Here is a 27,601-nt window from a genome sequence, read left to right on the forward strand (position 1 = left end):
GTGAATGGTGCCAGCCTACCATTTGCCAGTTGAATGTATCAATAAAGCATCCGGATTATCTTGATTTTACAAGATTGTGAATTCAGACACTGCAAACAATTCAGTTATGATGCCATCCCAATATCAGCAGGTAAGCTCCTTTTTCAGAGTAGTACAAAATAAGATTTATGATTCTTTGTATGACTGTGGTAGCCAACTGAATAAGGCTAACACATTAGGTCCTGGGTTGAAATATTTTATGTAGAAAGCTTTTTCCTGAGAGTGTTATTAAGCAATTATGTGGTGGTCTTATTCCTGGTTGCTTTTTCAATCGACTTCATGGCTTTTGCAAGCCTGCACATAAGGTTTTGGAAAACCTAGCTTCAAATGTGCTTTCTTTTGAAGATAAAACGTTAAAATCGTGCAGAAAAAAATAGTCGCTAACGTTAAAATCTTTAACTTTAACGTCGCTAAACGTTAAAATCGTGCAGAAAAAAATAGAAAATTATCGGGTATTGTAGCCTACTATTTATCATTGCCGTTTTTACATCGCTTCAACGTTGAAATCGTGCAGAAAAAATAGAAATAAAATGTTTGAACAATTAAATGAAAATTTGTCATGTCAGTTCAGTTGAGTTGTTTTTATTTGTGACCATCATATCAAAAACAATACACGTCAACATAGCAAAGGTCAAGAAAAAGGTAGAAGCGACAAAACGCGAACGTTAAAACGTGCTTGTGACCGAAGTAAGTGATTGAGTTGAAAGAAATTTGGCACGGCGCAACACCTTCAGAAAAATTTAAGATATGAATGGAAAATAAAAAAAAGATGTATGTTACAAAAAAAAAATCATGTTGATGTCTATAAGTTATTACTTTTGAATAGTTAAAATGATTACCGGTAGTTTGGATCAACAAATGTGTGGCCTACAGCTTGGATTAAAAGGGAATTATCGGGTACCGTAGCGGCGTAGCCTAGTTATCCCGACCAGTAAAAATTTGTTCCAAGAACCCAGTTAGCCTAACAGTTCATTTTTACATTGTAGTAACAGATAACCAAATGTGTGGCCTATCGTTTTAACGTCGCTAAACGTTGAAATACCGTAGCCTAGTTATCCCGACCAGCAGCAATTGCCGTTTCTACATCGTTTTAACGTCGCTAAACGTCGAAATCGTGTAGAAAAGAGAACTTTAGCTGACGAGGATACGCAATACGCATACTAGGATATTCCATAATATCGTTTTTTTTATAGTTGAAATTATCGAAGCTTTAGATGAGTGGGGTTTAGACCTAACCATTGAGATCTTAAAACTAAAAAGCGAATTAAATTTATTTTTAAACTATTAATGTTTGCTCAGATAAAATTGACATGTATCCTGCGTCGCCTTCTGCATGCAAACTTAGAATATATTAGAATCCTTAGCTATTACAAAATTCTAAATCCAACGACGCCTTCTGTTTATTTAGGTAGAGAATTTTGTATTTTATTCCACAATATCGTTTCTTTTATAGTTGAAATTCTCGAAGCTTTAGATGGGTGGGGTTTAGACATAACCACTGAGATCTTAAATCATATTTATGACACCGGAAAGACCCTAGTGATATGGTACGTTCCATATTCATAACTTTATCAAAGAAAACCGGAGCAACAGAATGCTCACTCCACAGAACAATTAGCCTTGTGAATCACCTAACAAACATCTTACTCCGAATCATGATGATGAGATTGAGACCAAAACTACAATCGGAAATTTCAACAGCACAGTTTTTATTTGTTCCAGACAAAGGGACCACAAAAGGAATTTTTACATTAAAAATGATAACAGAGAGATGTATGTCCGATTCTTCTGTTTATTTAGAGAATTTTGTATTTTATTCCACAATATCGCTTCTTTTGCATTCTTGCATTTTATCCAGTGTTTACCTTTGAGTGCCTTCCCAGACGGCAAAATCCGTCATTTTTACATTGATTCAACGTCTGCAGACGTTCGAATCAATGTAAAAATGACGAATTTTGTTGTCTGGGTTTGTTCAAAATATGTGTTTTACATCAAAACAACAGTTTTCATGATTAACAATAGGGGTTAATGATATAGAGTCTCAGCGAAAACGTGTCAACTAAAAAAAAAACAGTTGCCAAATAGCGTTTGCCATAAAAGATGAAATTAAAACCTAAGTGGCAGTTTAGAGCAAACCTATAATTTTTAAATAATCAATTTTTAAAATTAATAATAATTTTTAAAAAAAATTTCAAAAAATCTCCGAATAGGGAACTCTCCGAAAAAGGCTGTCTCCGAATAGGGAACTCTCCGAATCGGACTCGCCGAATAGTAGCAGACCCATTATATCAAGTATTGGGAGTTCCTATTTTTACATGTTAAAGCAATGTCTTCTTTATTCTGCACAAATTTTCTGTTTGACCTTGTTCAACAGGGACTATACTGGTCAGTATGGACTATGGAAGTTAATATTTTGGACTTAAGTTGTGTTGTATTTTATCTTACTAATCATGAGATACAAAAACAGCTGGAAAATAGTTGCATAGTTAAAAACACAGTTCTGGGTAGAAATACTAGTCGTACATCATGTGAAATGGAGTTAAAGGTTCAGACGGCCTGAAACCAAGACACCTTTTTGCACAGGCTGCTACACTTCTATTGAATCTGATAACTAAAACATTTTTGCAGCTAGTTGGGAAGACCATTAACGGAAAGCAGAGTGGTGACCGACCACTTGGCTTCCTTATTTTATTACTGATACCAATATCTGTCCTACTGGCATGTCTTTGACAAGATGGGGATTGTGCACCTTAATCGTATTTGCGATATCTACTCTACGTGGGTGCCAGACTGTTTTTCATAACACTGCACCAATTGAGAATGTGATCCTAAAGAACTGATTGCAGACCATATTTTTAATCACTGCACAATCTTTATTACCCTTAATTATGCAGAACGTCTAGACACCTTGATGACAAGGTCAAAGATTGGCTATTCTCCAATAGCTTCTCAGGATAGTTCAGGCACACAGTAACATTTTGAAGTAGTAATAGTATATACTCCTGGCACCAGCAGCTCAAAGAACTAAAAACGTGGACTCACTTAGGTACGGTTGTACTAGTGTACTTCATTCTTTCTATGAATATTTTTACCAAAGCTATAATTATAGTATATAAAATTATAAATGCATACATTTCTGTAGGACCATTTTGATGAGGAATCATATGACCATGATGACATCCATGAAGATGAGCTGGTCGCTATGATGAGTGGAAGCCAGGAGTGCTCAATTGATGGAGATCTTTTGGACACACCATCAGAACAAAGGTAGCATATTTCGTATAATGATAATATATTTATATTCAGACAGCAGAGTCGTTTTTTACATTGTTTTAACGTCTGCACACGTTGAATCAATGTAAAAACGACTAATTTACTGTCTGGGTATCCATCCAATATCCACGCTTTAGAAAATTGTGCAATTTTATAAATAAAAAAGTGCCAATGCACACTATCGCACCAAGCCTAGATCTTGATTGGGATATATAATTTTATTAATTTGTAACGACTTCAGTTGACTTTTTGTTTTGACAGTTGGTACCATGGAAAACTTAATCGTCGAATTGCAGAGGAGCGATTGATGGAAGTTGATAAATCCGGCTGCTACCTTGTTCGGGAGAGTGATAGAAAGATCGGTTCTTATGTCCTGTCATTTTTAAGTAAAAATAGTGGAACTGCGCATTTTAGGTGAGAAATTAAACTAATCTCTTTTGTGTTTTTGTTTGTCGTATCCAGGCTTACACCCGGTGGTTGAAGATTGAGATTAAGTGGACGGGAAGGCAAGGAGGCCAATCTTCGTGACCACCTTTAGGCATGCCTTTAAGTGTCCTGCCAAAGACGCAGCCGCATGCTCTTGAGCGGTGTCGAACCTGCGCCCTTTTGATTGCCGTTTCAGGGCTCTCACCACTCGGCTATGCAACCGACGATTTTCGTTTTAATCTTTATTGAAATATTTATGAGAAGGACACTGAACTTTTTAGGCTGTGGCATATTCAATAAAATACCGGAGCCGTAATATTGTCATTATGCATTTCGTTGCAGAATCACTTCCGTTTGTGGCGACTTCTATATCGGTGATCGGCAGTTTGAATCATTGCAACGTTTAATAGCTTACTACACAAACAAGTCCTGTTTACTTGAGGTGAGAGCATGACAATTTTTGTTACGGCGCATAGCTTGTTTTTGCGTGAACCACTTTGATCTATAAGTGGTTCTCAACCTTTCTGTCTTAGCAGATCCCTTTTATTATTACTCTTAAGACCCCCCTTGCGTTATTCTCTCGAGGCGGTGGCGGATCCATAATTTTTTTTCTAAAATTTTAGTATATACATGGCGCTTTTTAAGACAAACAACTGTTTCATAAGTTTTGAAGCGACACACTTAGAAGAATTTGTTGAACTCGCTATGCTCTTATGACGATTGATGACATTGACGAAGTTATGTTATAGCTATATGTCGGCACACTAAATCAATGATCTAAATGCTGCTTTAATGTTTTTCTATCAATTTTATTAAAAATTGTTGGAATTTTTGCAACCTTTAAATAAAAGAATTTCTCCCTTTTTTCTTTTGCAATCAATATTTCGGAGTAATCATAATCATGGCAAAACTGCGAGGGCTAATAGGCTGCTGACCAACATTTGCATAATCTAAAGTAAGCATTGATCAACAATCTACTGTCTAAATTCTAAAAAGAATTAAGTTGAACATACATAGCCTAAAATATAAACACTAAACAGCCTTGTAAAAAATGTATATATATAATTCTTTTGTATGATTTTTTTTAGTAGGGAAACTGAACCTTTGTACCACGTCCTTTAAAATTTCAAACGACGCACCAGGACGTCACGACGCGCAATTTGAGAATACGGTAATACCGTACACAAATAAAGCTTAACCAATATTTAAATGTCGTAATTTGCGAATCATGCTGAAAAATCGGAAGCTTTCACAGAACCCTCCCTAGAAAGGCTTTGCGGATCCCCGGTTGATAACCGCTGATCTAGCACCTAGTAAACCAGATAATGTTGACTAATTTTGACTGTTATTTGGCAACCCTCCCTTATAATACAACTCAATTTATCCTTAGTAAGACGTAGGATAGGCGCAGCTGCTGAAAAGGCAACCAAGTCATTCAAATTTACATCTATCCCACGTTGCTTTTCATGTTAATATAATGATTACAAATTTTCATCCAGTCTTTCCTCTTTTGGCCCTATTTAAAAACGTTATTTTGATCATTTCACACCAACAGTGTAACACTAATCTCAAGGCTCTACCTCACTTTAAAGTACACAATAAACATCAAGCTTTTCATGACTCAAACACACGCGAAACTGTAACAAACTTTGCATAAAAATTTGCTCGAATTTACGTAGATGTCTGTAATTTCGATTGCAGCAGTTTTGGTTGTTTCGCTCTGTAGTTTTGTTTGTGAAACCACTCACTGCATCCACTGGGCTAAACAAAAGAATTTAAATTTTACTCGGAAGTTGTACCCAAACAGCAAATCAATCTTTTTTTTTACATTAATTCAACATCTAAGATGCTGTCTGGGTAAGAAGTATAGTATATACGTGGGGGTGGAGTTAGAACCGTTGGCGACGCAAACTAGTATTCATGAACGAAGAAAGTAGCGTCGAATTTTCCTTCTTGGGATTGTATTCCAGTTTATTACTCCTGACCCACTGCGATGTTTCGTGAAGACTTTTTAAAGCAAAATGGAGAGAGAGAGAACACACGTTGTTTTTTTGAGGCGGACACTTATGTTTTCAGCATTGTCACCTAAATGCTTTGTCAGGGCGAGTTTCTTCGATTTCCAGTCGCTCCACCGGAGCCAGTAGATGACAGGAGGAGGGTGCAAGCTATTCTTCCTTATCAGAAAGTTCCAGATGCAGACAATGACGAATTATCGTAAGTCCGATCTACCTAACAAGCTGTACATGACTTGAACTCAATGTGTGATGTTAAGGTTGTAGTGTCCATAACTCAATATAGCCTATCACATTTGTTGCTGTTGTAGTTTGTAAAAAGTTTCAAACTAAGACAAAAGCTTTCTCGTTAGTGTGCCGCGAAGTAAGAAATGTTCAGTTGATAAAACATTGCTCTTCTGTAAAGTGCAATCGCATTCGCTTTATTACTGTTTTTTTAAATCAAATTTTGAATTCTTTTAAAAAATGTTTCTTAAACTTACCTCATCCTTTTCAACGTTAGTGGTCTTGTGTGGTTTTAAAATGGGGTGGAGAAAAACAACAGAACTCATAAAACTATTAGTAATGATAATAATTTTTCGAACCACCTGCAGGCTGCAGCAGAGTTGCCGAAGTAACTGTATTTTAAAATTTAAAGGCCGTATCGAATAGAACCACGGGCGATGTTTTGTGGCCAGATGTTCTAACATTTTCGTCCACTTCTAAAATTTTCCTCGAATTTAATGATTGCCCAGATTTGAACAAGACGACATATTTATTGTTCACAACGACATGGAAGGAGATTGGATGTGGGTTACATCACAACGGACTAATGAAAGCGGCTGTGTTTTTAGAGGTAAATATGTTTTCTGCATTCAATAAACTATGCTAATTGACAGCGGACTCTTTGCTGTTTTGATTGGTTGAAAACCATCCTTTCTTCCGAAAACGGTTGGAACGTCACCAAATTGCATTGAGCCGTGAAGTGATATTTAGTAATATGAAGTGCGTATTAGAGTACTGGTGCTCGTAACGAGATGGCCAGCTTGCAACATTAATCACTCTACAGTACACCGTTCGTAGTCACGTTTTTGTCGCGTTTTTCAACAATTGCTTGATGCAGCTCCAAACAATGATGTAACACCATCGTCGTATGAGCACAATCGCATAATTAAATTAAACTCTCGAGAAATTATTTCTCATTTCTCGCCTTCCCAGGCTTGGTCAGAGACGTTGAGAGAAGCATCGACCCTCACGAAGGCAAAGAATGGTTTCACGCCAACATAAGCAAGGATCAAGCTTACAATTTACTTTCAGCAGGTTAGCGGCTAGCTGCAGTGGCAACATTTACTTGCCAGAGTTCTGACAACTTCAAAGTAACTGTTTGATATTAATTATCTGAGAAATATTTGTTATCTAATTAAAGCTTGACTAGGAAATTTCTCTAGTGTTGATGGGATGGTTTTGTTTGTTTTAAAAACTAGAATGAAATGTTTTGTTACGTCGATTGTTGATCGACTGTTTTAAAAAATCGGAAACAACTAGTTTTGTCGGTTTATGAATTATATACCACCGGGCAGAGGATGTATTGGAAGCTAGCTTTGTTGAAACATTTTCTGCAGTATATTTACGCAGGTTTTTTATGGTTTAAAGAATATTTTATTTTTTTTTTAAAATACCTTGTAACCGTGTTGTCATTTAACTTGATAAGAACTAAATTTGTACCAGGCATTTTCAAGGTTGAAACAAAATTGCGCAGCCACAAGTGTTTGTGTATTTATTTAATTTAAAAAAATGTTTAAAAAATAAATGTTTCATCTTGTATTTTACTTCCCCTTTTGCCCTGAAAGTGGCAAAGCTACTGACCCTCTCCAATGCTAAACAGTATCATTTTTGTCAAAAAATGCTGCAATGGTTACTGATTCATTCTTTTAATTTAGGTGATTTGTCGTTTTAACTGTTACGTATTTTATACTACAACTTTAAAGTGAGAAATAGCACTTTAAAATATTTATCTCGATTTAAAACTACAGTTCCACTTAAAAAAAATGGCGCTTCACCGTCAAAGGTTTTTCATTGAAAGCACTTGAAGGGATCCTCGAATGTTGTTATTGCTTATTGATCACAGTCAGCAGAAACGGAAGCTATCTCATTCGAGAAAGCGATTCCACGCCCGGTGACTACGTTTTATATTTCTTTTACAACCACAATATCCAAAGATTCAAGATCCACAGAAAAAGCTACAACAGATTTGAAATGGGAGGTCGTTCCTATGAAAGGTGACTGGTGTTATTGAGCGTTTTTTTTAGAAAAGTAAAAACCGCTTCTGTCTCAGCACTTGGGTATTGTTTACTGACATAGGTCGATCCCAAGAAACGGAAGTTGTTCTTTTACGCATCACGCGAAAACTATCGATGCAAAAAACAACTTAAGTTTTCTGAGGTAGAACTGCGTGTTTTGTCGGGATAAAATTGTGAATAACTTCACGGCGATATGCATTATGCAATTAATATAATGCTGTTTGTAGCCTACTACGGCATTTATGCGTTCCAGTCTGCGGCACCATGCTGCGACCATTTTGGATTGTAATGTATGAAAATGATTTCAATTCCCAGACAGAAAATCAGTTATCTTTTAGATCCTTCAACATCTGCAGACGTTGAATCAATATAACAAAGGACTAACTTGCTGTCAGGGCGGTACACGTATAAGTGACGACGTATTCAAGCGTCACCTGGTGCACCCAAATTTATCGGTTTATTTAAACATCAACTAAGGGTTGCAATATCAAACGACCATCAATGTCAATTGTCGAACCAATGCGATAAATCTTTCTTGTTTTCTACAGCATCGACGACATTGTTGATCATTACAAGCACGAGCAAATAGTGCAAGGACAAACATTAGTTAAGGCCATTGCAAAGACCATGGATATCAGCCGACAATGTCATGTTGATATCTACGAGACTTTGTCCAGAGCCACCGCATCCGATCAGCTCGGCTCTCGTGCCATAATCAACGAACCAGGTGTTTTAAAAAAAGGACAACTTTTCAAGAAAGGTAAGTTTGGTTTGCTTTATCGGTTGTTTAAAACTAGATTGGCTATTCGATATTTTTATGCTGTCTGTTTCTATGACGCACAAAAATTTTCATGGCGCAGCGCCGCGGTACCTCCTACTTTGGTCCCTGGTTTAATGCTGTTGATGATTTCATTAAAAATTTTGAACGAGTTTCCCAACATTTTGAACATTTTAACAAGAAAGTAAACGAAATTATTTTTGCTTTGAAAGGTTTCCATTACTTTACTGATTACGGGCTTTTTTTAGGGACTGGTAAAAGACACGACTCAAAGAAATGGAAGCCTATGTTTTTTGCTCTGCACGGTGAGAAGCAGCACCTTTACTATTTTGACCACGAGAAGAAAACCAGACCGAAAGGCTTGATCGACCTTAGCTATGGTGCTGTGTATCCTGTGCACGAAACCTATTTCGGAAGGTAATGCTTACATTAATTAGATCCAAATTAATTCTTACACAGCTAAAGACTGCTGTTTACTGTTTCCAAGGCTTGGTGCTACTTAACTCATGTGTAACATTTTCTATTTATTGTATTAATTTAATCCATTTCTAACATTAAATCATTGAAACGTAAAAAAAAATTTTATCAGGCCGCTCCTGTGATGTAATTACAGGCACTCATCACGCGTCATTGGCAGCAATTAAACAAATCGTTTTCCTGGGCTGTATCTTCTCTTTACGCGTGTAAATTTCCCGCTATTTTACTCGAAAATCTAAGAATCTGTTTCATTTTTATTACTTCATAGAACAAGCAAGCTTTCCGTTTCCGTGGAAACCTCAACCGTTAGACGTTTCATTGCAGTCTTTCAATTGCGTGGCATTGTTACTTTGTTTGATATTCTATAAGTTTGCGCCTTTTTGGTGCAACATGTACTTTTTACCCAAGTTGTATAATTTAAAACATGCATTCTGCCTAAATTTCACCTTTTGCGTTGAAACCGCCAGTCTATTGTGAGAAGGAACACTTTTACTGGGCGGATAAATTGGTAAAACTAATGCGTCAGTGTTCTCAGCATATTCCCAGCTAAAAGAAATCCGTTTTTTTTTGCATTAATTCAATGCCTATCGACGTTATAACGACTGATTTTGCGATTGGTTCATTTTGTCAGAATCCTCTATAGAGTGTCTGTGGTGTCTGAGGCCGGGTTTGCCTGCGTGAATCTCATCCACGCTTGAAAGGAGCTTGGTTCGACTCCATTTGAGAGTACCCGACTTTGTTTTGGCAAAATACTTAACATGCTTAGAAGCGGACTGTAATATTGTGTACTTTGCTTTTTTGTCCACCTATACGAATTTTGACCACAAAGTGCTAGCCTTATTTCGGAAAAACAAGCTTTGCAAGAGTCGAAACAGCCTTTTTTTAAAAAGAAACTTTATCCTGTTTTTCCGCATTGCTACTTTCACCACCAGATTGTTTTCAAATGTTACTTTTTTTGCAACAGGCCGCACTGCTTCCAAGTTGTCATCCGAGCCTTGAACGAAGTTACTTCCTCTTACTTTTGTGCTGAGTCCGCAGAGCTTGCCCAGGTAAGCATTCTGCCATAGTTTTATGCAGGGCTGGGGAGCCACTGCAAAAAAGCATAGGCTCCGGCTCCAGCTCCGGAGCTATCAAGCATTCATCCACTAACTTCAGCTCCGGCTCCGGAGCTATAAATTTTTAAACAGCGGCTCCATGCTCCGGCTCCATACTTTATCCGACTTATTCTTTTAAGCGGTATTCGCTTAACCGATGTTTTTACTTTACAGTGCCGGCAAAAAAAATCTTTACATTCAGTCGGCAAAAAAAAACTTTACATGTAAAATCTGCAGAAGTTCTTGGCTTACTGTTCCCGCCAAAAGCATTGCGTCACAAAAATGCTTATAGTTACATCATTAGCTACTCTCTGGCATCACTTCGCCGTAAAGCCATTGCTCTGCGTGCGTAGTGTTGCTTTCCAGCTTCGTGAATAGTAAGGGGGGTGAAATCGCTCAATATTTTTCATTTTCTCAAAGTTTCGAGGTCTTGCAAAAAAAATTTCAAAAACTAAAATGGGTCGAAAGAAGAAGCAAATGGAAGAAAAACCTCGTGCCTTGACTTTGTTACAGAAGATAGGTTCTTTGATTGCTGTAATGCTGTAGCCAGAGATATTGGGGTCTCAAGAAAGGCAATTTATCAATTAAAAAGGTGAAATATTTACTCATTGCAAAGATTTTGGTGATACATTGCCTCTCTGAAGACCCCAATATCTCTGGCTACAGCAATCACAGAATCTCCCTTCTCTCACAAAGTCAAGGCACGAGGTTTTTCTTCCATTTGCTTCTTCTTTCGACCTATTTTAGTTTTTGAAAAAAATTTTGCAAGACCTCGAAACTTTAAGAAATTGAAAAATTTTTGTGCGATTTCACCCCCCTTAGTATTCACGAAGCTGGAAAGCAACACTACGCACGCAGAGCAATGGCTTTACGGCGAAGTGTTGCCAGAGAGTAGCTAATGATGTAACTATAAGCGTTTTTGTGACGCAATGCTTTTGGCGAGAACAGTAAGCTAAGAACTTCTGCAGATTTTACATGTAAAGTTTTTTTTTTGCCGACTGAATGTAAAGATTTTTTTTGCCGGCACTGTACATCAGATTGGATTTGGTTTGGGATTTCAGGTTTTGATTCAAATAAACGATTGATACGTTTAAGCTGTATACTATTAACCGATTTCGTCTGTATTCAATACTGGAGCTGGAGCTGATAAATATTTTGTAGCTCCAGCTCCGGCTCCACAAGAAATGTTTAAAAAGGCTCCAGCTCCGGAGAAAATGCTTGGCTCCAACGCTCCAGGCTCCGGCTCCAGCTCCCCAGCCCTGGTTTTATGTATGACATTGCAACTGCTTTGAAAAGTGTGTCTAATTTTCTATCCATGTTGTCTATTTTTCTACATATATGAGATATTAATGAAGAAACTATGTTTGGCTTAGAAATGCGATACCGGCGTACTTTATCGCGTTTTATGGTTTCTATGGGAAAGAAATTAATTGAAAAAGCAGATACACGATTGATTTTTGTATCAAAAAACAAAATCCGCTACTTTCCAAGACATACAGTTTATTTCATTTGCTGGTGAAGAAACGGATGTCAACTTTAATCTCAGTTGCTGCGAGAGCCTACGCTTCGTTCACAGCAGTTGAATGGCGTGGCCGACCATTGTGTTGCTTTTTATCGATCGATTGTGAGAAGGACTAATTATATTAATATAGAAACTTGATAAATAGAATTCTAATTTCCTTGCAAACGCTACACGAACGTTTGCGTGCATGTACTAGCTCCCAACGTTGAAACGATGAAAAACACTTGTTTTTTTGTCAAAATGAGCATTCCGTCCAATGCATCACGCCATTTCCTTTGCCCTTCAGCACGAATTGAATTTTCTAAATTTTCTCACTCGCAAAACGTCATATTTTGATCTTATAAAGTAGCCGTACGTCATTTTTGGCTGGACTGTTCTTTGTTTTTTTCGATCACTGACTGGCAATATGCGCCAAGCGTAAGAAAATACATCTATGAATCTGCGTGACATGATTCGCTGGTTTCGTGATGCTTGTTTTCTTGGCTGCAGTGAACAATTTCTTAGGAAAGCCTGTAGTTTGACAGGAACGCAATATATCATGCACTGTTTAAACGAGCTGTATTTTTTAAAGGAGTAGTCTCAAAGTGAAACAATACAACAAAAAATCTGTGTGTTGGGTGCCCCTTCTGCACTGATGAGGCCCACAAAGTCAAAACAGATGCCCTGGCTGCTGTTACTGTTCTTCACGAAGTTCATTTCCTTGCTGATTTAAATTAGAAACCACGAAGCGATGGCGATGGCACGTTCGCACAAAGTCAAAGGCATCTGTTCTAATCGTTCAATTGCTGACTTCAATATAGCTTGGAAGATGATGGTATGGCCAACCCAGCGATTAGACGAATGTTTGTTTTGCTTCAGCATCGGATGACGTTTAAACGACGAAACAGCGTAGTTTCCCATCTTGGTACGGCTACAATAACCTAGGCAGCAAAATTCGTCATTTTTACATTGATTCAACGTCTGCAGACGGGAAAATGACAGATTTTGCTATGTTGGAAATAGCTTTCAAATGTACCGTCTTTTCGTAAACAACAAGTTATCACAGGCAATTAAAAAGTAACAATTATTATTTTTCTGTCACGATTCTTATTATTGAACAGGAATGGATGAAATTGCTTCGAGCTAATTGCGCAAAGCCAAATCGTCAACCACTTCCAAAGCCCAACAGTGCCCGACAGGTAAGGCACAAGCATCAATCACAAAGGGCGTGAATGATTTAATTTTAAATACATCTTTGCATGGGTAATTGGTTATGGTTCTTCGGTTCAAAACTTCATTAACTTCGGTTCAAAACTTAAGTTGCATTTGTGAGCTTCACATTGTGTCACTGATATTCAGAAATTCAGATAATACGAAACCAAGGAAGTTTCCAGAAATATTTGATAAAACTACCATTCAACGTTTTATAGGCTAAGAAAACTTTTTCTCGAATCGTTGAAAATTTCATGATCAGGTCACCGCTTCAATGCGTGATGGAAATCTACAAGTAGATCTGCATAAGGCATTGCAGAGTGCAAAAAACAGTGTTGCAGAACGCGTTTTCGAATATTAAATTCTCATCAGTGCAATTACGTTTATGAACGCCTTAACAACGGCCAAATTTAAACTCAATACAATACATTGCAAAGATTATAAGGACATATTCTCAGTGTTCAATTGAATATTAATAAATCCAGAGACATCAGAAAATCACTTCCCGCATGCAATTCCAGACCGACATTACTGGCTTAAAGGGCGGGGAAACCCAAATTCACTTTTTGCGAGTTTTTTGTTTCAGCGTGATGTCATTGTGTACAACATGCGTTTTAGCAAAAAAAAAAATCCAAATTTTGTTGCCCTCGTCTCGCTAAGGCCGCTTTTGTTTGATACCCGTTTGCGAGGTCTCGCGCGCATCAAGCTGTGATTCTGTTCGCTGTGACGTCACAAGGTACATATAGTTGTGGCCAAAAGTTTAAGACCAGACTTGATTTATGACGATTTTTGCATTACTTCAAAATACTGCATCATATATTGCTTCAGTTGCATCATCTTTATGCATCATCTTATATCTGATGCAGTATTTTGAAGTAATGCAAAAATCGTCATAAATCAAGTCTGGTCTTAAACTTTTGGCCACAACTATATATACCTTGTGACGTCACAGCGATCAGCATCACAGCTTGATGCGCAACGAGACCTCGCAAACAGGTATCAAACAAAAGCGGCCTTAGCGAGACGAGGGCAACAAAATTTGGATTTTTTTATTGCTAAAACGCATGTTGTACACAATGACATCATGCTGAAACAAAAAACTCGCAAAGTTAATTTGGGTTTCCCCGCTCTTTAAGGTTTTTTTTTTGTTAAAACAGACTTAATGTTCAAAGCAAAAACAGCCATCACAATGAACATCTACCGAAGTATACTAATTTACAGTACTTAGATAAGCAATGAAAATTAATAGGCGGTATTGTTATTAATATCAATTCAATATGATTTCAGTGATTATAATAATACAATGTAATATAGTAGCGTATCCAATTAATTAGCGGCGACCTTTAATTAGCGAAGTGATTTTCTGATGTCTCTGGATTTATTATATTCAATTGAACACTGAGAATATGTCCTTATAATCTTTGCAATGTATTGTATTGAGTTTAAATTTGGCCGTTGTTAAGGCGTTCATAAACGTAGTTGCACTGATGAAAATTTAATATTCGAAAACGCGTTCTGCAACACTGTTTTTTGTACTCTGCAATGCCTGATGCAGATCTACTTGTAGATTTCCATCACGCATTGAAGCAGTGATCTGATCATGAAATTTTCAACGGTTCGAAAAAAAATTTTCTCTGCCTATAAGTATAAAACGTTGAATGGTAGTTTTACCAAATGTGATATTCAGAAAATGGATATTTTTTTATCATAAACTGATTGTTTAGCGCTGGAGTGTTTAAACTACGCGCTGTAAGCCTGCAGGGCCTCGCCAAAGGTATCATGAAAAAACTGCTCTGGCACAACAGGTTGTTGTTTTTAAATCAGTATCCTGAGAACCGACAACAAAAATTGTGATATACTGTGGCGTTTTGCATTCCGAGCAACGTTTGCAGACATTGAATCAATGTAAAATAGACTGAGTGTGTAGCTGAGAATGCTTTGCTTGCCGGTGCCACACGTTTGCACAACCTTCTACAACCTGATGATGTCAATATGCATTGATAAAGCGTTTAAAATTTGCCGTAAACAACAAGGTTTAAGAAACTGTGACTCAACGTATGCAATCTGCATAGACGGGATGTCTAACGTTGGTGGCTTTTTGGTATGAAGTATCAAAGCTCTATTTAGACATCAGTGTTTCCGCTTAATGTTGACGAACTCTTTGACGCATTTAACCAACTCTATGAATGCTGTGGGCATTGGTCTTATCGCAATTGTGCAGTGCCTCGAATGTATATGAAGTTGGTTTGTCATAAATGTTTTTTCTATGTATTTTAATATAACGTAAGTTTTACACTGTTGCTTGAAATGCTATCCGGAGGCTCTTACTTTGCATGCAACTGCCACTCATCCCCATCTAGGCGACACGATTTTTTATATGTAAAACCTTAACGGTTAACCAACGTCTACGGACGTTGTAATGAGATAAAAAAAAATTTCAATCCCCTGCACAGGTGAGAAGTCTTCAAGTCACAATAGAAGAAGCCCACAAGCTGGTAAATCGTACCACTTGCCGTCCATACTGCACCTTATCCCTCAATACTGTTCACGTCGGAAGGACAAAGGTCAAGGAAGGACTGAAGCCTGTTTGGTCAGAAGAGTTTATTTTCGAGTAAGTGGCGCCAGGTTACTTTATTGATGGTGAAATTGGTCATTTTACATTGATTCAACATCTGCTATCGATGAAAGAAAAGCATGTTCTTTAGTTTAATGATAACAATTTGCTTATCTTTTTTACACATTCTACAGTAACTGTTATGACTTCTGCGCTTTATTAACCCAGCTAAGAAAATCTGTAGTTTTCGCATTGACGTGGTTAAAGACGACAGATTTTGCTCTGGATATATTTTCAGTACCGAATATCAGATGTAATATCTCTCTTGCAGACATACTCCTGTCGGTTGTTGCTCAGAGTTCATGTTTGAATAAACATCTTTGCTTTTCAGTGATATTCCTCCCGATGTAGACTCGATATCAATCGGGGTGCACAACGCTGCCAAGAAGTCACAAAAAGCCGGTATAGGCGAAGTTGTGATTCATTTCAGAAAACTCAGCTCGGGAAAGTTTGTTGATGAATGGTAACTTTAAGATGCAGAATTTCTGCTTTGTGCTTCATATTGTGTTTGCCTAACGGTTATAACCAAGAACGCAAAGCAATTTGTAAGTTTTACTCAAAGTTTTAATCTATGTTTTTGCTAAGAATGTTTCTAATCAGTTGCTTTCAGTATTACTTTTTACGTGCAATATGCCAGCGTTGAAGTTTGTTTCAATGTTTTTCATTTTCTTTCAGGTACAACTTGGTGCCTTCTGCCGGACTCAGCGTCGGGAGTGGAAACGTCACGACAATGACATCAACATGCGGTTCAGTGCGTGTGCGCGCACGCTACTGCAACGAGTTGATCATGCCCACTGCCGAATATGATTTCCTCAAAGAGGTGCGCCTAACTTGGTTTGACGTTCACGCTATCTTGTTGTATAATGAATGATGATTCAACGTCATAACCATTTGTCGTATCAAAACCAAATGTACTCTCTGATAACACCATCGACTCGGGGTCAATGCGTTTCGTTCTGGCGCTTGCATTTAAAAACTCGTCATTCGAAATGAAAAACAAAATATCATTTTCCCGACTGGTGGAAAGAGATTTTTTTACAAAAATTTGAAGCATGGCGGTTATGTGTACAAAGTGCAACTTACTTGTATTTTTTTTTCGAAGACCATGCGTTTTCTAAACTTTGGCATTTTCGTCGTTTTGATTATTTCTCTTTGTTTGCAGCTTGTGACTACAGATATGAAAGTGATTTGTGCATTGGCTCAAATTTGCGGTCAAGACCGAACGCTTCTTGCTTCTGTACTTCTCAGAGTTTTCCGGCAGCAAAAAACAGTGAGTTTAAGCATTTTTCAGTGCCTTGAAAAAGATACCTCCGAAAACAATGATGTCAATAAGAATTGACAACTCAACTGCATTAAGAGCGTGCGCGCACATACACGCTACAAATGTAAAAATCATCATTTGAGACCAAACTATTTCCAAGTAACTTCTATTTGTTCTATGACACCCTTCACGTATGAATCGATAGATTTTTCAATGAATCAGTGTAAAAATGACGGATTTTGCTGTCTGTAAAGAAGCTAAAATGTACATTGCTTCAACGTCTGCAGACGTTAAAGCAATGTAAAAAGCGGTTGATTTTCTGTCTGGGTATATCTATTTTGACGACACGATCTTTATCATGTAGTTCATGCGAACTGATTTCTCATCTTGTCCGCAGGAGACGGAGCTGATTCGGATGTTGAATGAGCGGGAGATCAACTGCAAGGACTCGGAGCCTGGGACTTTGTTCCGAGCAACCACCCTCGCATCCACCTTAATGGAGCAGTACATGAGATCGACTTGTTCCAGCTTTGTCTCTCTCGCCCTCAAGGATGTTGTTAAACAGATCGTTGAGAGCAAACAATCATGCGAGGTGGATTTAACGTCGTAAAAACTTATTTTTTTAAAAAACACGGTTCAAAAGCGTTTAACCAACGTCTCAAATCGTTTTTTTTTTCATGTCTTCCTAAATTTTATTTTAAGCTTAATCCTGCTAAATTGGAGAACGGAGAAGAAAAGGACATTTTCCTGCATCGGGAGACTCTTCTTGGATACCTGCGCGGTGTTCTCGCATCCATCCTCGTCAGTCAGTCCATCTTCCCGAAGGACTTACGTTTCGTCTTCGGTCACTTGCAACACTGCGTTGCTCAAAGATGGCCCAACGACCCTTCCGTTAAAATTCGTGTTGTCAGGTTGGTAGCCTAATTTTGCTGAGTCGCACCTTGAATCTCGGTATTGCTAAGTCATACTTTGAATCGCGTGTAGAGATGATTATTGTTTCAGCGATTTTTGTGTTCGCTCTGTAGTTTTCTTCCAAACTTTAATGATGAATAAAACTACACTAGAAACAAAAGCCAACATTAAATTTTGACTGAATACTTGTGACTTATGATTGAATTCTAATCCTTATGACTTAGTTATTGTTTTAAATTAAATCTGGTTATTTCTACTTCTCGTGAAATCTTGTCCCAGCCAGCAAATCAATCTTTTTTGTATTCATTCAACGTCTGCAGTTGTTGAATCAATGAAAAAAGTTCTGACTGATTTAGTGGGAGGTGCGAATTCATCAATGCATCTTGAGCAGTTCCTCTAATGTAAAGCAGGTAGATAAATTAGTTACCGGTAGCAAAAGCGTCATTTTGACAACAACCAACATTACAAACACTCAAAACAACCATAGTCACGTGCACAATAGTTCAAACTTCCATTACTTTTCCAGCGGCTTCATGTTTCTGAGGTTGATCTGTCCTGCAATCGTGAACCCGAAAATGTTCAACATGATATCCGACTCACCGTCCCCCACTGCTGCCAGGAGCTTGTTACTAGTGGCCAAGTCAATACAGGTATCATTGCTCGCAAAACTCAAACCGTGCCCTAGATGGTTTTTAACGTTGAAGTGATGTCACCAAGGCAACTTCTGTGAACCGGAACTTTTTTGCGGTTTATCCTTTAGAGCTCTTGCGCTCATCAGAGACCTTTCTACTCTAGCACCACGTAGCGTTCAGCTTGCAATCGTTTTTCATGTTTGTTTGATGAACGTTTTATTCACGTTTATTTTCGTTGTTTTGGTTGCAAAAGAAGCTAAACGATATTGTATTTTTTTGAACTTGTGGTTTTTTTAACCAACTAGCAAAGCCGCCATGCTTACAACGTTGACACGATATAAAAGTTATGGCAAGTTGGTAAGGAACTTGAATTGGACAAGGCAAGGTTGGACAAGAACCAGAACAAGAGAGCGAAAACAAAGCGATCACCCACCCAGACAACAAAATCTGTCATTTTTACATTGATTCAACGTCTGTAGACGTTGAATCGTAGAATCAATATATGAAGACGTAGAATCAAAACGAAGACATAAATAAAGACGTAGAATCAATATAAAAATGACGGATTTTGCTTCTGGGATTCATAGTGATGGTGGTCGACTTTGCATGACCAACGAGCTGCCAAGTAGTGTCAGCGACTCTACGAAGGTCCAAATCACTGCTTGTAACAGTCCGTTGCTTATGTATAATATTGTGGTTACCATCATGGCATCAAACTGATGTTATTGCGGACTTGTGGTTTTCTTTGTTACAAAATTATGAGAGTTTTGTGATTAAAATTTGTATGTATTAGAATCTTGCCAACTTGGTGGAATTTGGAGTGAAGGAATTTTACATGGAATGTGTCAACTCCTTCATCGTAGACAACAAGCCCAAGATTGTTCACTTTATTGAAGAATTGGGGAACCGAAACACCCCGGTAACTTGATTATTGAGTAACTAGTACAAGTCATTATTAAAATCTGTTATTGATGAATTAGTTAATTTTTACAATTAATAAACAGACATAGCCCAACAAAAAAAATAACCTCTTTACGCAAGTTATTTTTAAGTTAAGAGGTAATTTCCTTAAACCGTAGACAGATACAACTTTTAACACCTCTGCGTTAAATGCCGTGTGGTTGCAAGGTTGTATCTGTCTATAGTTGATTTTGTATTGATTTGCCTCTGAATTTCTACAAAGGATTTACTTTGTGGCTATCTTAGTATCTATCCATTGAAATAAATGCAGCCCACGAAAATGTTTTTAACATTTGAATTGAAACAATACTGAACCCAGCACTCCAGCAGTGTACTTCGTTTGTTACATTTGTGCTGATGTCATCAAATTTCCAGCTCGCCAGTGGAAGACTTGCCAGTGAGAGATACAGAGTTGATGTGACCAGAGATTTGGCTTCTTTGTACCAGATCTGCAAGGAACATTTGCCCGAGCTGCAAGCGCTGTCGAATAAAGAGGTATTGAGGATATGACTTTGAAAAGTGAACTGTTGATGAAAATTGAAAATAGTTATATCTTTTGAACAAGTTTTGAAAAATTAGAAAGGAGGTAATATGCTTGAAATAAATTATTGTTTACTTCTTGATTGTTTATTAAATGAAATTTAGACACACCGTTGTGTAACGAAGTAAACTGGCTGCTCAAAAAAAAGAATTTGCGTTTGGAAGCCATTGATGTAAACGCCGAAGCTTTCCATGAGTATGTCAAATTATCGTGGTTTTAAAATCGCGCAACAGTGTTCAGAAAGGCTAATGAGTTAGCTTTGGGTTTTCATGGAGTCATAACTGTTAATTTATATCATTCCATTGACTTACAATTATATCGGATCTCACTGTCCTCGAAGTACTCACATTTTTCAACAGCATAATGTGCAAGAAAAGACATAATCACTGTGCACTTAACGTGTAATAGATGCTTAATAATGGTAACTGTGTTTCTTTTCAGGCCTCTTTGAAGACACTTTTGGGAGTGATCGAACGGTTAAACCAGCGGCAAGCCTCTTACCAACTAAGATTACGTCAGCAGGAAAGGTGACTTTTACAGTTTCTCTGTTACATTTATCGCTTGTTTTTACATCAATTTCGCATTGAATTGTGTGGAAATGGTGAATTTTCTATTCCCAAGTTCATTATTTATTGTTGCTAACATGTATCCGGAAGAAACAATGTTTGAGGCGATGTACCTCGACGCTTTTTCTACCTTGAATATTTGAGGCCCCAACAAACTCAGTTGCTGCAATTACGCGACGTCGCTCGGGGGCCTCGACTAAACGTTTTCATGGTTACTGTATTTGTCTGAGGCTGTATTTTTTATTTGCTTATTCAGAACGTAACGCTGCGTGTCCAGTCAGCAAAATACAGTCTTTTTGACATTGATTTAATGTTTAAGGTTGTTACAACAGTGTACTTATAAAAAGGACAGATTTAGTTAACTGGTGTCATTCTATTTGTAATAATGTCTTAAATTCATCGGGGAATGACATTTTAACGAAAACGAAAACTTTTGAAATGAAAATAATAAAGCGCTGAAGTTTGTGTGGATAGCTATTTTCGCCTAAAAATGCAGTAGCAACATTTGCTTGAAAATTTGTTTTCGTATTTCCTTAGTCTTGCCAAACAGTGTTGGAGTTGTTTCTATGTAGTTTTATTGTCAAGGGATCACCGATTACGTTATGTCTTAATTTGCAACTGACTATCGTTGCTGTTCGATCAGCGGGATCAAGTCACATTTCAGTACCTGCTCTGGTGATTCAATACGAGAAAGTTTGCGAGTTGTACTTTTGCATTTTATGCCTTTTAACCAAGCTGGGAAATGCTGCGTTTTTGTGGCAGTTCGATTTTATTTTCCACTGTGGCTTGCCTCGGAGTAAGTTGACTTTACTCGTCAAATTGAAAGGTACTACAAATTAGTTTACATGAAATCATGCTTGTGGCTTTATTTAACCCTTTTTTCTGAAATACAGCTTTTTCAAATGCGAGCTTGAAGAAATTTCTCATTGTCTAAGGTTGCGCGAATATCAGGGATCTATAAAGCTGAACATAACTCTAATTTTCTCGTTTCTCATTACACATTCTTCAGTTGTTTTCGCATTCCAAATCGTGTTGCAGTAATCATCGTCGTTTTATTTATGTTTGATTTACAGCATACGTTTTTCTTAATGCAAAAATATAAGGTGGACGCAATGTTTTGGCGTGTTCTTTCAAGCAGGGCTGCAAAAATTAAACACTTTTCATTCATTCATATGCATTTATTCATCAGAGAAACGTATAGCGTGACACATTTCAGTTTGAATTAACAGCTAAACAAGTCAGTAGGCTGCTGACATATCAATGTTAGCGTCTCTGACAGGAAGACAGCAAAACCGTCAAGTCAGTTGGCATCATGTAAGAATGACAGTTCAAATCATTGTGTTTCAACCAGCAAGAATACACTTACACACAGTAAAAAATAACACGTTGCACAAACATGTACAAAAACTTCATAAAACTGGAATGTTTTGATGCAAGAGCGAAAGAGAATGCCACTTGTAAAGACTGATGCCACTTGTAAAGACTGATGCCACTTGTAAAGACTGATGCCACTTGTAAAGACTGCAACTGATACGCTGGAGGTATTAGAATAAAAACGCAGGAGGTAGTTACGCTAACAATATTATTGAAAACATTTAGGCTTCTGTGACGAATAAAACGAAAATCAAGATTTCTACAGTGTATGATATGTTTTCAAGTAGGCCTGCACTAAAATGTGAAAATGACCCCTATCTCTACTCAGACTATACTAAGCTTACACCACTGTGGCAGCTTCAGGGCCGAATACATTGGTTTCAACAAACTGAAAAGAAAAGGTAGCAATTAAATTTATTCAACAAACATAGCTTTTCAGTTATGTATCTCTACCAACTAAAGAACTGGCAGTAAACTTGGCCCACAACGGACTTTGCGGGTGTTGCTTTGTCTTGAAGTTGCAACGTTTGAAAAGCTGGAAAACTGAGGACCGAAACGACTTATCCCTGACGCTGTAGACCAAGACGTTAACAAGGCTGAAAAACAAAATAGGTTTAGCCTACATGCAATATTTAAGGTAGCCTATAGGCTTACTAAACTTTCAATCCAGGCTAGTTGTAGACCTATATCTAGAAATTTGGCCAAAGCCCCATAGCCTCCTGTTGATAAAAAAAAAAAGAGTAGGCTAGGTCAATGGAGACGGTCAACCTATGGTCTTGTATTCTTTTGATTACCGGTACCAATGCTGGGAGGCAGACATTAGGCCTACAACTCGAAAAAAAAGTAGGCCTACTCACAGGGTTAAGAAAAACCTGTTTTTTTTTAAAAAGCCCAACCCGCATGGGTTTTTTAAAAAAAAAAAACGTTTTTTTGGGGTTTTATTGGGTTCAATTTAAAAACGATGCAAAAAAGGTAGATTCATGCTTATTTCACCTCCAATACTACTTTTTACCAATGAAGTGCCACTCGCTCACAGTAGCCTACATGCTAGCATAACTCAATAACATAATGCACTAGGGCTGCTTAGCTATGAGGCCTTCTTGCATAAATGAGTTTTAGTGTAGCACAAAGTGGCATTACTTGATTTTTGTGTACAGAAATATCCATTGTGTTTTCAATTTATCCTTGAAAATTTCCTTCACAATCACATCCTTAAGTCCTAATTTGAAGTTTATTTTAAGTACCTTATGGTACTTTGGTTCATTTTTTCAATTTTTTTACAAAAATTGGATAAATATGATGCTTTGATTTTTTTATGTTTTTTTTTGAGTTTTTTTAAGTGGTTTTTGAAAAAAACCCACCCGGGTTTTTTTGGGTTGGGTAAAATACCGACAATCCTGCCTACTCGTAGGTTAAAAGTGCCTTGCTGAGCGGTAATTAAATCGAGCCATGTGAGACTCAAAAGTTTTGTTAAATTTATTTTTTCTCTATCACAAGTGCTTCAATTTGTTAATTGAAGCACTTGTGCATTGAAGCAGCCCAACAAGCATTTATAATTGATTAACTTACATTAAAACGTGCACTTAGGGTTATATAAGCTTCATTCACCTGTTTGTAGTGCCTATGTAAAAACATATCAAATAGGCAGTGGACACGCTTGAGCAGTCAAGATAACCGCTGTAAAGAAGGCCAACAGCAATTGCGAGGGGAACTGCAAGTAAATTATATAGCAATAAAAACTAATCAAGCAACGATAGTCTATAGGTAACTATTTGTTTCAAAAGCATACTCTGCAAAAAATCCAGAATGCTAAGCAATTTTGTTGCACCCAATTTATTAAGCCCCTGCTGTTAATTGAAAACAGACCATACCCATGATGTAGACAACCAGGAAAGGAAATCAACTAAGCTACCCACTGCAAAACTTCTCACGAAGTGTTTTGTCAAGATGCAGCTGCCTGCTTTCGGTGGTCGTTCAATCTACATCCTTTCAAACATTGGTCATCCAGACACTTCTACCACTCAGCCGTGCAACCCAACAAAATGTAGCCTACGATTTAGGCTACTGCTTCATTTGATGAAACAATTCGAAAAGTTATGTTGGGAGCCAAGCTGATCTGAAATCACTAAAACTATTTTACTCGTCCTGCTGTAAAATTGTTAGGCTTATAACTTACGTAAAGTTAAAGTGAATCCAAATTGCATCAACGCAACGGTTTTGAATAGAGAAAATTGCTTGTTGGTAAATTTATCCTCATCACCCCGAGAAGAACCGACTTCCAGTACACGCATGCGGGAACTCTTCAGTTTTCGGTGACCAAGTATTGCAGTCAAAATCGAAAAAAGTGTCTGAAACAGAAGTCAAACATGCATTGTTGAGAGAATATGTTGGACACTATAGGCCATTATTAACCAACCAACAAGATTTTTGGGCTCCCATGGCAGCATCACAAATGAATTTGATGTTACTACACTACAGCAAAATAATATCATGATTTCTTCAACTTCCTGGGGCCCTTGAAAAGGCTCTGAGCCCCTAAAATAACTCCAGACTTAGGTTCAAAAGTATTTTCTGAACCCGCCTGTCAAGGCTGCGGAGCACACATCAGCCCATAGCCTACTCGGCTGTAGGCAAGCTATAACTCTGTAATCAGTAGGCTCAAGCTATGTTCCAAAAATTATAACAAAACAGAAATGCAGGTGTTGATCATGTAGACCTTGTGAGTTGTGGCAACTTGGTATAACTTCACACAACTTCAATCTTACCATCAACAGGTAGGGTAAGAGCAAGAGCAAAAACAACATGGCAATTGCTGGGGCGAACGAATTGTCTTCAGAATATGGAGCCAAAGTAGGAAAATAGATGAATATGATGTGGACATAGTTGAACTCGAAATGTTGCGGAAAAAATGCTAAATATATAGAGATGGTATTAAAAAAAGTGAATTTTACAATGATGTCAGTTGGCATAAATTACTGTCTTTATTTTGCATGATTCTGATACAGTTCAGTAACGTTAGTTTTGCGTTATGATTATTGCCTTCGTGCTAGTGCATTGCACCGAGTCACATGCGCTTGGTTGCCTGGTTGGTTTTGGTTGGTTTTGAATCTTTATCCTCTGACTGACAAAGTCTTGATTGGTTATTCCTGGTAGTTTCGCATACTTGCAAAGGCTCTTGATTTTTTGTCGTAAGCTACCAAGGGCCTGAATTTGAATCAACCAATAGTCGATTAAAATCTAAAAAACTTTAAAAAAAAACTACAATTACCTGGAGATGAAGCAGACACAGCAGCTAGTGCCCAAACCAGCAGGAGGCTCAGATAAATGGCCTTGGTTGTTTGCAATTTGTATCGGAAAGGCCATAAAATAGCATACAGGCGCTGGGCACCGAGAAAAACCAAATGATAAAGAGATGATGTGTAACAAAGTAAGTAAAATATCCCTCCAGCAATTGCAGATGCAGATCCTTGATAAGTGTCTTGCTCCGTTATAATTTCTTCTGCAGTGCTTCTCATTGTCCAAGCATAGTTTGGCAATACAATAACCAAAAGTTCCAAGCCTGCGTAAATATGATATAAAAATACAAAAGCCATTATGTAGTCTACTGTGTAAACCTAAAAGTAATAAGGTGATCTTGTAGTAGAAAGCTTACAAAGTTAACAGAACAGGTGTTTATACCTAGCCAAAAGTCCAAAATATTCGCACATTTATGCTAATCATGATCTCTGTAGGATTTTCGAAATAGTAGATCGTTTTCCTTCGTGGCTATGTGGGAAGTTAATCTTTAAACTGCTTACTTTACTATATACAGTAGCCTACAAAGCACGCTCAAAATAAATCGTCTGCTATTTAGGCCTACAAGCACAGTGCATAACCAAAAGCCTGAGGCAGATGGGTCAAAAGTAGTTGAAGTGGCCACACTTACAGTAGGCATACTACGTTTTGATGAAATTAAAAATAATATATTTTTAACGCAATTATTATGTAAAAATTTGTCCAAGGTTTATTTTTAACTAACTGAAAGAAAAAGTTTGTTGCCTCTTGAAAATTGTAGCCCTGCATTAGCGATCACATCCGCCTAATTTATCACGATGCATATTTCCTACGCAAAAATTAACACAAGCAGTTTTAAGATAAGCTCTACTGTTTTACGAAGAGCAATTAAAATTAGTTCAAGAGCATTTGGGCAATGAAAAAATGTCAATTTGTAGTCTACTGTAGCTAATTGACAATATAGGCCTCACAGCATAGACTTGATGCAACGTTTTTCAACCGTTTCAGTGGCACAGAACACTTTTGTAGAGAAAGAAGGTTCTGAGATGCCAGACCAAAAAAAATCCAAACGTTGTTGTAGAAAAGCAAACAATAAACTCAATCACAATTTATTTGCTTATTTATGTTTAGTGTGACATCTGTGCTTGTTTCGCTGTTGCCGTGAAGTGATGTAAATCATACAAGAGTTTAGCTTTTACAGAATATCTGCACTTCCACTAGCAAGCATGCAGACTTTTTGTTGCGATTATGGCGCAATCATACTTTGAGTGGTAGAATCTCACTGCTTAGAATTGTAACAATTGCAGGCCTACTGCACATCACATGAGTGAAATCCTTGAATGTTTTCTGTGGTAGGCCTATACTGGTGTTCTGCGGAACAACGGTTGAATATCACTGGCCTAATCTAGTCTACAAATAGAGCATAAACTACAACAATTTTAACAAGTGTACCAAGCAAGTGCTATTAAATAAATATTTCTTACCAATCGTAATATCAGCAAGAGCTAATGAAGTTTTGAAGATGTCTCTTTTTGTGCCTTTGTTTTTTCGAGAATTTTGATATTGAACAACAATGATAAGGAAGTTTCCAACAAAAATTGCCAAAGCAAATAAAATAACAAGAAATGCGAAAATGCCAGATGCAGCACTGGGGCAGTCATCGCACGAGCTCAAAGAAGTGTTGGAACAAGACAAGAAAGCCGACGATTTACAAATGCCCGGAACTCCGCAAACTTCATCAACTTTACTGAAGGAAGGGGCGGATGTAGAGTTGAAAGCACTTTTTGTGAGATTGGTGTTAGATACATTTAGATTAGAACTGGAATTGACGTCTGAGATCTGATTAGAAACTCCTTTTTTCAGATCTATTCTGACTGGCATAAAAATGTTATGTCTATTGGGGATATAGAAATTTCCCAGCAACAAGCCTTTTCTTCGAGTGGTACTTTCATTGTTCGAGAACCCTTCGGATACAAAGCTTGGCGATTTCGATGGTAATCCAACAAGCATTTTTGTCAACTTTTTTTCTAATAGCTTTCTTGCGATGGAATGTTTTCAGTTTGTTTGTTTTCTGTAAAAATTGTCTATAAGCTTAAGTGTAAATAGGCTAAAAACAGAGGGAAACTGTTCACCAGGCATTTGATAAATAAAACGACTTGCGTTCTTGTGGTGACTATAGACTACTAGGTTGAGCAATAAGCACCAAAGAGCTTTTAAATTTCAACGTCCGGAGAAATTCGTTGTTTGTAAACACTCTATAACTTTAGACTATAAAATTATTCGGACCAACATTACTATTCTTAAAACTGAAAAAGATTATACAAAAAAGATTGCTTACAGAAAGTTGGCACATAAATCAAAAGGCACGACGTGTTCT

At 37.5% G+C, this 27,601-nt stretch overlaps 2 protein-coding genes across 2 annotated transcripts; one reads left to right on the forward strand and one right to left on the reverse strand.

Moving 5' to 3' along the window:
* On the forward strand, nt 1-21,746 carry LOC145771954 (ras GTPase-activating protein 1-like). The gene is made up of 22 exons (XM_082583728.1): nt 1-130; nt 3,182-3,306; nt 3,574-3,726; nt 4,081-4,180; nt 5,840-5,952; nt 6,485-6,585; nt 6,948-7,049; nt 7,858-8,008; nt 8,578-8,789; nt 9,056-9,224; nt 10,249-10,333; nt 13,001-13,078; nt 15,545-15,702; nt 16,037-16,168; nt 16,381-16,525; nt 16,868-16,975; nt 17,364-17,558; nt 17,669-17,877; nt 18,405-18,528; nt 19,304-19,429; nt 19,846-19,965; nt 20,453-21,746. Exons 1-22 carry the CDS (start codon nt 107-109, stop codon nt 20,540-20,542), a joined length of 2,820 nt encoding a protein of 939 aa, XP_082439854.1. The 5' UTR covers nt 1-106; the 3' UTR covers nt 20,543-21,746.
* Nucleotide 21,747: 1 nt separating this feature from the next.
* On the reverse strand, nt 21,748-27,257 carry LOC145771955 (uncharacterized). Its single transcript, XM_082583729.1, has 6 exons — nt 26,709-27,257; nt 25,220-25,510; nt 24,717-24,862; nt 24,128-24,299; nt 23,560-23,662; nt 21,748-22,547 (listed from the first exon to the last, which is right to left on the reverse strand). Exons 1-6 carry the CDS (start codon nt 27,232-27,234, stop codon nt 22,391-22,393), a joined length of 1,395 nt encoding a protein of 464 aa, XP_082439855.1. The 5' UTR covers nt 27,235-27,257; the 3' UTR covers nt 21,748-22,390.
* Nucleotides 27,258-27,601: the final 344 nt, after the last annotated feature.

This window comes from Aplidium turbinatum, chromosome 6 (assembly GCF_918807975.1).
Source record: "Aplidium turbinatum chromosome 6, kaAplTurb1.1, whole genome shotgun sequence".
Classification (NCBI taxonomy): Eukaryota; Metazoa; Chordata; class Ascidiacea; order Aplousobranchia; family Polyclinidae; genus Aplidium; species Aplidium turbinatum.

Bases quoted from the DNA above. Each gene is read 5' to 3' on its own strand.
- LOC145771954 (XM_082583728.1), top strand. From the start codon at position 107: ATGATGCCATCCCAATATCAGCAG. The intron at 3,307-3,573 runs GTAGCATATTTC...TTGTTTTGACAG, and splicing joins GACACACCATCAGAACAAAG to TTGGTACCATGGAAAACTTA. The intron at 5,953-6,484 runs GTAAGTCCGATC...ATGATTGCCCAG, and splicing joins GCAGACAATGACGAATTATC to ATTTGAACAAGACGACATAT.
- LOC145771955 (XM_082583729.1), bottom strand. From the start codon at position 27,234: ATGCTTGTTGGATTACCATCGAAATCGCCAAGCTTTGTATCCGAAGGG. The intron at 23,663-24,127 runs GTAAGTTATAAG...ATTTACTTGCAG, and splicing joins TGGATTCACTTTAACTTTAC to TTCCCCTCGCAATTGCTGTT. The intron at 22,548-23,559 runs GTGAATGAAGCT...TTTGTTTTTCAG, and splicing joins TACATAGGCACTACAAACAG to CCTTGTTAACGTCTTGGTCT.